Source organism: Rhincodon typus, chromosome 27, assembly GCF_021869965.1.
Source record: "Rhincodon typus isolate 14 chromosome 27, sRhiTyp1.1, whole genome shotgun sequence".
Lineage (NCBI taxonomy): Eukaryota > Metazoa > Chordata > Chondrichthyes > Orectolobiformes > Rhincodontidae > Rhincodon > Rhincodon typus.
Window position 1 is genome coordinate 14468972 of NC_063358.1, and position 13727 is coordinate 14482698.

At 39.6% G+C, this 13727-nt stretch overlaps 1 protein-coding gene across 6 annotated transcripts in view; it reads left to right on the forward strand.

Annotated features, from left to right (window-relative positions):
- The window catches only part of LOC109926959 (ribosomal protein S6 kinase 2 alpha-like), a 236877-nt gene that overhangs the window by 153229 nt on the left and 69921 nt on the right, over positions 1-13727 (forward strand). For all 6 annotated transcript variants that reach the window (XM_048613017.1, XM_048613018.1, XM_048613023.1 and 3 more), the window contains 4 exons: positions 4093-4209; positions 6418-6499; positions 6705-6785; positions 10466-10545. In XM_048613017.1, the coding sequence (XP_048468974.1) occupies positions 4093-4209; positions 6418-6499; positions 6705-6785; positions 10466-10545 (360 nt within the window). The remainder of the gene's footprint in view (positions 1-4092; positions 4210-6417; positions 6500-6704; positions 6786-10465; positions 10546-13727) is intronic.

Consider the following 13727-nt stretch of genomic DNA (forward strand, 5'->3'; position numbering starts at 1 on the left):
AAAAAAAAAGGGTCCCGACCCAAAACGTCAACTTTTCTACTCCTCTGATGCTGCCTGGCCTGCTGTGTTCCTCCAGTTCCACGCTGTGTTATCTCTGACTCCAGCATTGGCAGTTCTTACTATCTTCAAACAGAATTCTGAAATTAGAGCCCAAGTCTGAGGCCACGAGACATTAATATATGGTATGATTTTATTTCTAACAATGTTCCTGTCAGATAGCTTGGAACATTTTGCTTTATTATTAGGTTCTATATAGATGTACATTGTTTTGACCAGGTGGTTCCTTGTTTATTATGTTCAGTTCCGGTTACCAAAATAGCAAGGATATAATACAGTGGTGCAGAGAAGTGTCATAAGTTTGATCTCTAATATTAGGATTAGGTTATTAGGAAAAATTAGAAAAACCTGGACTTTTAACACTTGAAAGGGCAAAAATGATGGGAATATTACAATGTCCTGTAAGGAATTAGGTGAAAGATATTTCAAGTTAAGTTGCAGTACTTGTGTACAAATTGATAAAACGTAAACTCAACCCTGATGGCATGAATGTTATCTGAAATGTTCTTCCGTCTAGAGTTAGCAGTAAATGTAAGTCTCAGGAATGATTTGAGAGACAGTTAAGAGTTATTTAAAAGCCAAAGTTAGGTATTGCTGTGGATTAGCTGCTTCATTTGCACCTAACTTAAGGATAAATTGCATTTTTGCAATTGCAAGTACTTTTGAAGAAAGGATATGCCCAAGGCATTTCAAAGGAAGAATAATCAGACAAAAATTGACATTTAAGCTGAAGAAAGAGATATCAAAATAAATAATTAAAACTGTGGTGAAACAAGTAGGTTTTAATTAGTGTCATACAGGAGGACCGAGAATTTAAGGGGAGAATTCCAGAACTTAGCTCCTTAACAGCCGAAGATATGCCTGACACTTTCTGGGTAAACGATTTGGGGATTGACTGAGTTTTGGGAGATGGGTAGGAACAAGACAGTGTCGGGGCTTGTATATAAAGAATGGGAGGCTGACTAGGCGAGTTTTGGAGCAGTTGAGGCCAGAAGTGACAAGAAGATTGGTTCATCCAGCACTCGATATTAGACCAGCAGCTTGGCAACCTAAACGTAGTTCAAGGGGTTCAACGTCATTTGAAAGGTAAACCCGGAGGTCCTCAACACGTATGAAGTCGACCCTACCCTTAATGTCTAATTAATCACATTTTTAAAATTGTTGATGTCTATTTTTAAGGTTAGAAAGAAACATGCAGTGGCTAGTAATTGTCTGAGCACACATACAGGTACCTGTAACTCTGGATGGGGAATGAAAGGAATAAAATTACTGAAGTTAGTAAACTCTCTCCACAAAAGAAAAGTTATGTGTTTTGATTTCAATCTGTCCAGCGTGGCTGCGCCTTTGTTAGCACTTATGTCTTTGCAAATGTATACAGATGAGGGAAGGTTAGGTATGTTACTTTGGGACTTCAGAGTTAACATTGCAGGGACAAGAGAAGACATTGCTGGGGTTGCTCTGGCTATGATTAAATAAAAATGAGTGGTTACCTTTTAGATGAAGGGGCCAAAGATACGGTAGCTAAATTTGCTGATGACACAAAGATAGGTAGAAAAGTGAATTGGGAAGAGGACATAAGTAGTCTACATCGGAATATAGATAGCTTAAGTGAGTGGGCAGAGATCTGGCAAATGGGTACAAGTGTGAAATTGTCTATTTTGACAGAAAAAAAAAGAATATTATCTAAATAGTGAGAGGTTGTGGAACTTTGTGGTGCAGAGAGATCTGAGTGTCCTAATGCATGAATAACAGAAAGTTAATATTTAACAATCAAGAAAGCTTATAGAATGTTATGGTTTATTATTATGAGGGGAATTGAATACCGCATTAGAGAGGCTGTGCTTCAGTCGTACAGGGCATTGGTGAGACCACATCGGGAGTATAGGTCACTTATGGAAGGATGTATTGAAAACAACTTAGAGAAGGTTTGCTAAACTAATACTTGGAATAAGTAGATTGCCTTATGAGGGAAGACTAGACAGGTGAGGCCCATATCCTGTAGAGTTTAGAAGATTCATTGAGACTTAATTGAAGCATATACGATTCTGAGAGAACTGAAACAGGTGAATGTTGAAAGGATTGTGGGAGAATCTCGAACTAGGTGTCACAATTTAAAAATAAGCGATTGCTCAATTAGAGCAGGTATGAGGAAAGGTTTTTAATCCCCTCAGAGAGTTGTGAATCTTCAGAATTCTAAAAGCAGTAGGTGCAGAATCTTTAAATATTGTTAAGGCAGAGGTAGATAGATGATTGATTACCAAGGGGATGAAAGATTATTGGGGATATGCAGGAATGCAGGACTGAGGTTAAAATCAGATCAGCTATGATTTTATTGAATGACAAAGCAAGCTCAAAGGGCCATGTGGACTACTCTTGTTTGTGTGTGTTGTATGAGCCAAATGAGTACATTCCCATTTAGTTTGTTAGTAGAGAAAAATGTCAGGAGGATAATACCTTGGTCCGTGTCAGAGTATCCAGAAAGGCCACCAGGAGTGAGATGGGATAATGCACAGTCACAAAGAATGTCATTTGTGATTTTGATCATCACATATCAGTATGTGGTAGGGGAAAAAACCTGATCAGAGAGATTCCAGCAAGTTAGTCATAGAGTCACAGAGCTGTCCAACATGAAAACAGACCCTTCTGTCCAACTCATCCATGTCGACCAGATATCCTAAACTAACCTAGCCCCATTTGCCAACATTTGGCCCATATCCCTCTAAATCATTCCTATTCACATACCCATCCAGATGCCTTTTAAATGTTGTAATTGTACTTGCCTCCACCACTTCCTATGGCAGCTCATTCCATACATGCACCACCCTCTGCATGAAAAATGTTGCCCCTGAGGTCCCTTTTAATCTTTCCCCTCTCACCTTAAACCTATGCCCTCTAATTCTGGATTCCCCCACTGCAGGGAAAAGACTTTGACAATTCACCCTATCCATGCCCCTCATGATTTTATAAACCTCTATAAGGTTACCCCTCAGTCTCTGACTCTGCAGGGAAAATAGCCCATCTATTCAGTCTGTCGCTATAGCTCAAACGCTTCAACCCTGGCAACATCCTTGTAAATTTTTTCTAAACCCTTTCAAGTTTTACAACATCCTTCGCATGGCAGGGAGACCAGAATTGAACATAATATTCCAAAAGTGGCTTAACCAATGTCCTCTACAGCTGCAATGTGACCGCCCAACTACTATACTCAATGCACTGACCAGTAAAGGCAAGCATACCAAATGCCTTCTTCACTACCCGGTTTACCTGGGACTCCACTTTCAAGGAACTATGAATCTGCATTCCAAGGTCTCTTTGTTCAGCAACACTCCGCAGCACTTTATCATTAAGTGTATAAGTCCTGATTTGCCTTTCCAAAATGCAGCACCTCACATTTAACTAAATTAAACTTCATCTGCCACTCTTCTGCCCATTGGTCCACCTGATAAAGGTCCCATTGAACTCTGAGGTAACCTTCTTCACTGTCTACTTGCAATTTTGGTGTCACCTGCAAACTTATTAACCATACCTCCTGTGTTCACATCCAAATCATTTATATAAATGACTTTTGAGAGAGATGGGCACATGTTTGAGAGATATTGTGAGTTATTTTGGAGGGAAAAGGGATGTCAACGATGTGACGATGGTCTTCAAGAATGGAGGACCCAGGGGTACTGTCTTTTGAAGAATGGGTAAATGAAAGCGATTTTGAAATGGAGTTGTATGGTATTTGGCTTTGAAAGGGCACAATCAGGTATTGAGTATCAATCCCTGATGCTTACCATTATTAAAAGCGTGATTGTTAGTCCTGCAGCACTATATCATTGGAATACATTAATGGGAGTAGGCCATTTAGCTTCTTGATTCTTATCTGTATTCAGTGGGATCACGGATGATGTGCATGTTTGTCACATATAAGCTTCTAAGATTTAGCTTGTGGGAGGCACTGGCCTCCGAATGGAAGGCTCCTTTTGTTTTGAATATGAATAAAGTGAGTTGGGAGTGTTTGCTTTTTAACAGGCTGATCTTGTTTTTCAGGATGAAGGAAATGTAAAAGAGATCAACATTACACATCATGTGAAAGAGGGGTCGGAGAAAGCAGATCCATCTCACTTTGAGTTGCTGAAAGTACTTGGTCAGGGATCCTTTGGAAAGGTCAGTATGTCTTGTGACTTCAGCACTCTAACCTTGAGGGGAGGATCTTAGAAGTATTATTGGGGTGAAATTGGAAGGGTCAGTGTTGGGGTGATTTTCTCTCTAAGGCACGACAACCTAATGGCAGCTGTTGGTGATCATTGTTCCAGTTAACACCATCTCTAGACTTATCATCTGATTTCTATCAGGCCACAGATAAATCATCCAGCCCCATGTCATGCTTTGTTAAAAATGGAATTACATGGATTTGGGCCAGATTTCAGACTTTCAACTTTTTAACATCCTACCTGATCAAAACTCCTACGATCTCTAGATTTTCCAGCAGTTGCCGTGAAAGAAATGTTAATTCTTTTGCAGCCAATGTAGATCACATCATAAATATATTCCAGGTTTGGTAAATGTATGAAATCTCAAAATTCTGTAGGCCTGGAGTCACATGTAGGGCAGAATAATGAAATATTAATCTTGCATGAGCCACAATTAACAATGTAATATTCTTTCAAATGATTTTAAAAGATTCTGATTGTCTCAAAGAACAAACAGCCTCCCAGGTATGTAGTTTGGTAAAAAAAAAGCTTCCTAAATCAATAGTTAAATCCTGAATGTTCCTTGAATGTTTGATAAGTGTGCGATAGCTTAATCTAAAGAGAGTAATACGTACTCTTTTAGAATATTGTTTTGTCTTATGGTTCTTCACAGCTGTCATTTATATATACAAGTCCATAATGGACTTGAATCATCTCCGGCTGTTTCCCCAATAAAAAGCATTTTTTTTTTCGATGAAATGAACATCTTTCCAACTCATGACCCTGTATAGAACAACATCTTTTAATTTCGCTGGTAACTTGACGAACCTTACCAACGGTTCTACTCTTACATCTCTTGGAGTCATAAGAGTATTATTGTGAAGTTGGGTAGAGTACTTGTGGATTGGGAGGCAGGAAGTTAGAATTTGGTGTTTGTAAAATGCTAGGGAGTAAAGCATTGAAAAGATGATGTGCTTTCTCTATGCTTAGAGATTTAAATTGGAGGTCTGTGAGCAGCAGCTTGAAAGTTTGCAAGTACACAGAGAGCCCCTAAATTGAAATATTTGTATCAAAAGGCTGTGCAATTAGCAGGCCAAGCAGCTGTTTTTATCAAAACAACAAGCTTTTGAATTTAGCCAATCAATTTGGACCAGTCACTTAGACATCAAAAACCAATTAAATTTAAATCTGATGGCTTTGACAACTGAGGACCAGTCCTATTATAAGAAATATTGATATGTTATCAAAGGTATAAAAATAAGGACAGTTGGACAAAGTCCCAGAGCTAACTGCCGTCCACCAGAGTTAATAGACCTCAGCTCTCAAGGGAGAATTGTTGGCTCTCACAGCCTCCTCTATGTTTTAGAGAAAGCACCACTGATAGCGCAGCTATTTAATATTCCTGACAGACGAATTGACGGAGAAGGCATCCCTAATAGAAGAATTGATGGATAAAGTACAGAACATTGTGGAAGACACGTGAGCTGGCTGTAATTTCGAGAGACTAAATTCTATCTTCTCTTATATAAGTGGGATTTGTATTCATTGGAATAGCATACTATTAGAATCTTGCTTTATTCTGGAATAGTTAGAAGAGGTTTATTTGGTTTGTTAATAGTTTAGTTAATTTGCTCACTGTTGGAGTTAGATAAATAAATTGTTACTTATTGATTTTAAAGTGAGTGTCAGGGATGTATTTTATTTAACCACTACAAATTGCTGAAAGGCAGGTTACACCAATTTTCACACTCCTCTTTACAAATTATAGGGTGAGGTGCTCCTCTTTGGGTGTTTTGGTTTTAGTTCTCGGTGAGGGGGGAATCAGCCTCCACTTTATAACAGTATGTAAGCCTTCTTATCATCTCAAAGAGCAATCTCTAGGTAAGGAATCTGTGATAACCCATATAAGGCCCATGCGACTCACTAATTAACCTCTTTGGAGCTGCTTAAGTGCGAGTTCGCTTGGTAACAGATAATGGCTGCTCAGTAAAACTCATCACCTGAACCCTCTATAAAGCTGTCCCCGGCTGAGACTAACTTATGTAAGCCCTGGGTTATAGTGCTACTTTGGTGTTCAACAATAAACCATGTTCCTTTTCACTTGGGCTTCCTGAGTTATGACAGAACCCTTGATTCGTCCAACAAGAATCTATAATATATAGTTTATATTTTGTATTTGCAGGTATTTCTGGTGAGAAAGATCAAAGCACCTGATTTAGGTCAGCTCTATGCTATGAAGGTTCTGAAGAAAGCAACATTGAAAGGTATGATCTTGCTGAGCACACTAAGGAACATTGATCATCGAAGATCCAGTGATTGACAGAAAGGTTATTGCAGGACTTCTGTGAGTGGGGAGAAAGCAGCATTAAAGTGTCTTGGATTTTGTATTGAATAAATTGAATATATATATAAGGTATCTGCTAATGATGTGGTTAGCCTTGTTTTAATCACAGTTTTGCTTCATTTCAGTTAGGGATCGTGTTCGGACTAAATTGGAAAGAGACATCTTGGTGGATGTAAATCATCCATTCATAGTGAAGCTGCATTATGGTGAGTTTTTTTTAATCTCTTGGCAGGCAACAACAACAATGTAAAGATATGATTTAGATTGGAAAAGTAATTATTATACTATTGCAATAATAATCATTTTTGTATTTGACAGGATTGTAGAAGTTTTGCATTGAACAGAGTTAATCTTTGTCACCAGAGATTCCATTTGATTAGCTAAAGGACAGCTATGTACACACATGTGGTGGCAGGCAGACTCACGTCAGTTCCAAAAACATCTTTTTAAACCTTTGTCAATTTATTTCTCAGGATTCAGTCTGTCTATTGGAAGTATAGAATCAATAATCCAGCAAGAGTGGATGCTGTGAATCTGAAAAAAAGACAGAAAATGCTGGAAATACTCAGCAGCCCTGGTGGTATCTGTGGAGAAAGAAATAGCATTTTTGCTTCACCATGTTTAACTTCTGGTATAATTGGAAAATAAATTAGAACTGTAATAGATTCTAAACAAGTGCAGAAGTACGGAATGGCAGAAGGGAAGAAAGAACAAAAGCGATGGTCTATGATAGGTTGGAAAGCATGAAATAATGAATGGCAATAGGGATGATGGTGCAGGATGAAATGAGGTAATTTTGCTATCAGTAAATGTGCAAAAGATAAGTTTAGAATTGGTGTAAGTCAGAATATCCAAATCATCACTGACAGTTGTCATTCAAAAACATGAAAAATAAAGGAAGTGCAGAGGAAAGCTTCAAAAAGCAGCGGCAATGGTTATGATCTTAAATTGTTGAACTCAGTGTTGAATCCAAAAGGCTGTAAGTTGCCATGTCGAACGATGAAGTGCAAGGGCCTAAGGACACAGGGGAGTGGGAAGTAAAATTAAAATAGCAATTAACCAGAAGCTTCAGGTCATGCATGTGAATTAAGCAGAGGTGAATCATCAATTTATGTGCACTTCTTTCTATTTATTATACAATATTCTCTACTCATTATGTGATTCATCTTCATTGAAGAGACCAAATGCTGATTAGGTGACAGTTTTTGCAGAACACTTTGTTTAGTGCACAAGTGTCATCTGGAATTTGTGGATGATTTGTCATTTCAGTTCTCTATCCCACTCCCATACTGAGGATAACCACCTATATCGTTCCAATGAAGCTCAATTTAAGCTTAATTAGCACAACCGCTTCTTTTCTTTAGCTATACTTTACAATTCTCTGAATGAAACATTGAGTTGAACAATTGTAGAGAATAGATACTGGCCCCATTTTAAATCAAGTCATAAGAGTCATACAGTATAGAAGCAGTCCTTCAGCCCACCAAATCTACGCTGACCAATAAACACCAAACTCTGCTAATCCTAATTATCTGCACTTCATCCACAGCCTACTATGCCCTGGCAATTTAAGTCTCATACAGCTGCTAGTTAAATGTAGTGAGATTACAGCTTCCACCACCATCTTAGGCAGCATGTTCCACATTTCCACGACCTTCTGGGTGAAAATATTTTTCCTCAGCTCCCCTCTCAACCACTTCCTTATCTCCTGAAATGTATGCTCGCTGGTCTTAGATAAGTCTGTCATGGGAAAAAGATTCTCATGACCTATCCTATCTATGCCTAAGAACATACTATTCATTGTGTAAATCCTTCCCTTATTAGACCGCCTAAAATGTGCCACCTCACTCTTCTCAGGATTAAATTCCATCTGCCATTGCTCTGCTCAGTTTATGAGCTGATCAATATCAAGCTGTAGCCTGAGACAATACTCCTCACTATTAATATTCATGTCATCTGCAGACTTACCAATTATACGTTTTACATTTACATTCAAGTCATTACTATGTATAACCATCAGCAAGGGTCCCAGTGATACACCACTGGTCAAAGGCTTCCAATCACAAACACAACATTCCACCATCGCCCTTTGTCTCCTATTTGCAAGACAGTTTTGGATCCACTTACCAACTTGCCTTGGATCCCATGGGCTCTTACCTTTTCGACCGGCATTCCATTTGGGACCTAGTTAAAGGCCTTATTGAAGTCCGTATTAACCACATCAACTGCACTACACTTGTCAATATATTTAGCCACCTTTTCAAAAAACTCAACTAAAGTAGTCAGCTAGGATCTCCCTACATCCATTCCAATCTGACTATTCCTGATCAATTCCAGCCTTTCCAAGTATTAATTAATCCTGTCCTTCAGAATTTTTTTCCAATAATTTCCTTACCACTGACATCAGACTAACTGGTCTGTAATTGTCTGACCTGTCCCCGCTGCCCATCTTGAACAAAGGAACACATTAGCTATCCTTCAGTCACCTGGCATTTTACCCATGGTCAGTGAAGTATTAAGTATCTCTGCTCGAGCCCCTGCAAGCTCCTCCCTTGCCTCCCAAAGCAGCCTGTGATACATCACGTCAGGCCCTGGTGAGTTATGCACCTTTATGCTTGATAAAACATCCAATACCACCTCCTCCTCATTAAATTTAACATGCTGTAGAACCTCATCATCCCAACTGAAATCTCCAGCTACAATGTCTTTCTCCTTTGTGAATATATTGAATTAAAACCTCACCTACATCCTCTGGCTCCACAAACAGATTGCCCCTTTGGTCTCTGGTAGACCCCATTCATTCCCTGGTAATCCGCTTACTCTTAATATTCTTATATACTGCCTGTGGTTTTCCTTAATCTTATCTGCCAAAGATATTTCATGGTCCCCCTTTGTCTTTCAATTCTAAGCACCCCCTTACACTGTCCTTTCACCTGAAGGAATTTCCATTTTTTTATGTTCTGTACCTAACACATGCTTCATTCCTTTTCCTTATCATAGAGTCATAGAACTGTACAGAATGGAAACAGACCCTCATCTCCAAATGGTACATGGTGGCCAGAATCCTAAATTCAGACTCCACTTTTTTTCCTTTTTGTGTTCTTTCTCTGTGTGGCTTTCTGTTATTTGTTAGAGTGGTAGCTGGTAGTTGAGATTCTACATTTGATATTTACACCATTTCTAGACACAACTTTTTCTTTATTTACTGGATCGAATTTTGATCTTTTGCATTGCACATTTTGCCTTGCATCATTCCTTTTGCGATTTCTTCTCTCCTTCCTTCAATGCTATTATAGACCTTCCTTCATTGTGCTTCCCCTTTTCTGCCCTTGTATTTGCTCAAAATCTCTTGCATCTTGAATCTTTTCCAGATCTGATGCCATGCCTTTGGCCTGAAGGATTAACTCTGTTTCTGGGGTGACAGATGCTGTTAAACCTGTTGTATATTTCCAACTATTATAAGTGGTTTCTTGGTGTGTTCCAATCAATTCAGTAGATATAATAGTCGTTTTATTTTTTAAAAATATTTTCCCATATGTGACTGGCTGTTAACATTCACTGGAGCATTGTAAAAATATTCAAACTGTCACATAATTTTATCTTACTTGGGTTGTGCTGGTGTCTGGTAGGAAAATATCAAGCTGAGAATGGTTAATGCTCACACTGGGTACCATATAGGAGTGTGATGGATAGTTTGACATTGTCATTAGAGCTAGTATTTCCTCATTTCTGTTTTGACTGGAGCCATTGCATCTTTATGCTGCTTTTGATAAATAGCACTTTTATAGTGTTGTCACATGTTTCGGAACCAATCCTGCATGACTTGTTCACTGTCGCTGAATTAGTTTCAGGAGATGATGTGCATGTCTTTTTTTTAATTTGGCAGCTTTTCAGACTGAAGGAAAACTGTACCTTATCTTGGACTTCCTCAGAGGAGGTGATCTTTTCACTCGACTATCTAAAGAGGTCTGCTTCATATTCTTTTGTCTCTAGTGTGATAAATTGCCCAGTTAACAGCAATACAGTGAATGTTGTGTAAAGGTGATTTGAAATGCAGAGGGAAAATACAATTAAGAGTACAGTTTGCTCTGTATTGGTGAGATCTCACTGCATTACCCCTAAGTTTGTAAGACCATAAGATGTAAGAGCAGAGTTAGACCTTTCAGCCCATCAAGTCTGCTCTGCTATTTGATTGTGGCTGATATGTTTCTCAACCCCACTCAACTCCATTCTTCTACCTTCTCTTGCTAACCCCTGAACCCTTATCAATCAAGAAACTATCTACTTCTGTCTTAAATACACTCAACTACATGGCCTCCACAGCCTTCTGTCGCAATGAGTTCTACAGATTCACCACCCTCTGGCTGAAGGAATTTCTTCTCATCTCAGTTCTAAAGAGTTGTTTCTTCACTCTGAGCGGTGCCTTTGGGTCTTAGTCTCTCCTACTCATCTCCATGTCTACTGTATCCAGGTCTCTCAGCATTCTGTAAGTTTCAATGAGAATCCCCTCGTCCTTCTATACTCCATCAAGTAAAGACCCAGAGTCCTCAACCACTCCTCATAAGACAAATGCTTCGTTCCTGGGATCATCCTTGTAAACCTCCTCTGGACCCTCTTCAGAGCCAGCGCATCCTTTCTTCGATATGTGGGCCAAAACTGCTCATAATATTCCAAATGTGGTCTGACCAGAGTCTTATTCTGCTTCAGCAGTACATCTCTGCTGTTGGATTCCAGTCCGCTTAAAATGAAAACTGACATTGCATTTGCCTTCCTAGCTGCCAGCTGAACTTGTATATTAGCCCTAAGGGAATCCTGAACAAGGACTCATAAGTCCCCTTGTGCTTCAGATTTCCGAAACCTTTCCCCATTTAGAAAATAGTTTATGCCTCTATTTGTCCTACCTAAGTGCATAACCTCACACTTTCCCACATTGTATTCCATCTGCCACTTCTTTGTCCACTCCCCTAGCCTGTCCAAGTCCTTCTGCAGCTCCCCGCTTCCTCACACTACTGCCCCTCCACCTATGTTTATGTCATCTGCAAATTTAGTGACAATGCCCTCAGTTCCTTCGTCCCAACATGGACCCCTGTGGAATTCAGCTAGTCACCGGCTGCCAACCTGAAAAAGACACCTTTATCACCACTCTCTGCCTTCTGCCACACTGCCAGTCCTTTATCCATACCTTGTCCCTAACACCACGGGCTCTTACCTTTATTAGCAGCCTACTATGCGGCACCTTGTCAAAGGCTTCTGGAAATCCAAATAGATCATGTCCACTGGTTCTCCTTTGTCTAACTTGCTCATTACCTCTTCAAAGAATTTTAACAAGTTTCACAGGCATGATATCCCCTTGACGAAGTTGTGCTGATTAGCCCTATTTTACAATGCAGCTCCAAGTACACTGCAATTGTATCCTTAATAATGGACCCTAAAATCTTACCAACGACCAAGGTCATGCTAACCGGACTATAGTTTCCCGCTTTCTGCTCCTTCTCTTCTTAAGCAGGGGTGCTAGATTAGCCACTTTCCAGTCCACTCAGACCCTCCCTGACTCCAGTGATTCCTGAAAGATCACCACCAATGCGTGTATAATCTCCTCAGCTATCTCCTTCAGAACTTTGGGTGTAGTCCATCTGGTCAAAGTTATTTAGCCATTTTTAGCCCTTTCAGCTGCCCCACTACCTTCTCTTTAATAATGGCCACAACACTCATCCTGACTCACATGAAGTTCTGTTATGCTGCTGGTGTCTTTCGCTGAGAAAACAGATGCAAAGTACTTATTCAGTTCCTCTGCCATTTCTTTATTTCCCATTACTACTTTACCAGGCTCATTTTCCAGCAGTCCAATGTCCACTTTTGCATCTCTATTCCCTTTTTCTATGTCTAAAAAACTCTTGCAATCTTTATTTATATTATGAGCAAGCTCACCCTCATATTTCATCTTCTTCCCCTTCATTGCTTTTTTAGTTATCCTCTGCTGGTTTCTAAAGGCTTCCCATTTCTCTGGCTTCCCAATAATCTTCATCATCACTTTGTATGATTTTGCCTTTGCTTTTATGCTGTCCCTGACTTCTGTCGTTTGCCATGGTTGCCTTATTCTCTCTGCAGTATGTTTCTTCCTCCATGGGATGAATCTCTGCTGTGCCTTCCAAACTACTCCCAGAAATGCTGTCATTGTTGTTCCTCTATCTTCCTCGCTAGGCTCCCATTCCAGTCAACTCTGGCCAGTTCCTTCCTCACATCTTTGCAGTTACCTTTACTCTGTTACATCTGATTCCAGCTTCTCCATGTCAAGCTGCAGGGTGAATTCAATGATCTTATGATCTGACCCTAGGGGTTCCTTCACCTTAAGCTCTCTAATCAAGTCTGTTTCATTATGCATCACCAAATCCAGAACTGCCTGTTCCCTAATGGGCTCAACTACAAGCTGCCCTAAAAAAATCCATTTCATTGACATTTCACAAATTCCTTTTTCGAGATCCATTACCAAGCCTGATTTTCCCAATGCACCTGCATATCGAAGTCACCCTTTTCTGTCTCTGATTTATTTTCTTCCCCACATCTTGACCATTTTTAGGAGGCCTATACATAACTCCCATTGGGATCTTCTCTGCAGTTTCTCAACTCTACCCACACAGATTCTACACCTTCCGACTCTATTTCACTTCTTGCTATCAATTTGATTTCATTTCTTACTAACAAGGTAGCTCCGCCCCTCTGCACATCTGCCTGATCTTTCGATAGAATGTGTATCTTTGGATATTCAATTCCCAGCCCTGATCCCCTTGCAGCCACGACTCTATGATATCCACAACATCATGCCTGCCAATTTTATTCTGTGCTACAAGCTCATTCACCTTATTTTGCATATTGCATGCGTTTAATTCAAACATCTTCAGTCCTTAATTGACTGGGCTCCTTTCTCATAGATGTCCCTTATCTGCTGCGCCTGAAGTTAGATTCCTGACCCTTCCATGCTCGCTGATTTACTGATCTTATTTGCTGGATAGTCAGTCTATTCCTGCTGCTATTTTATTTTCAGTTGGAGCACTGAGTACCGAGAGCACTGTTTTTATTGCCGTTATTGCTAATTAAATATGCTCTTCTTTAAAAAGTGAAAAAATAAAATTCAAAAATTTAAAATTGGA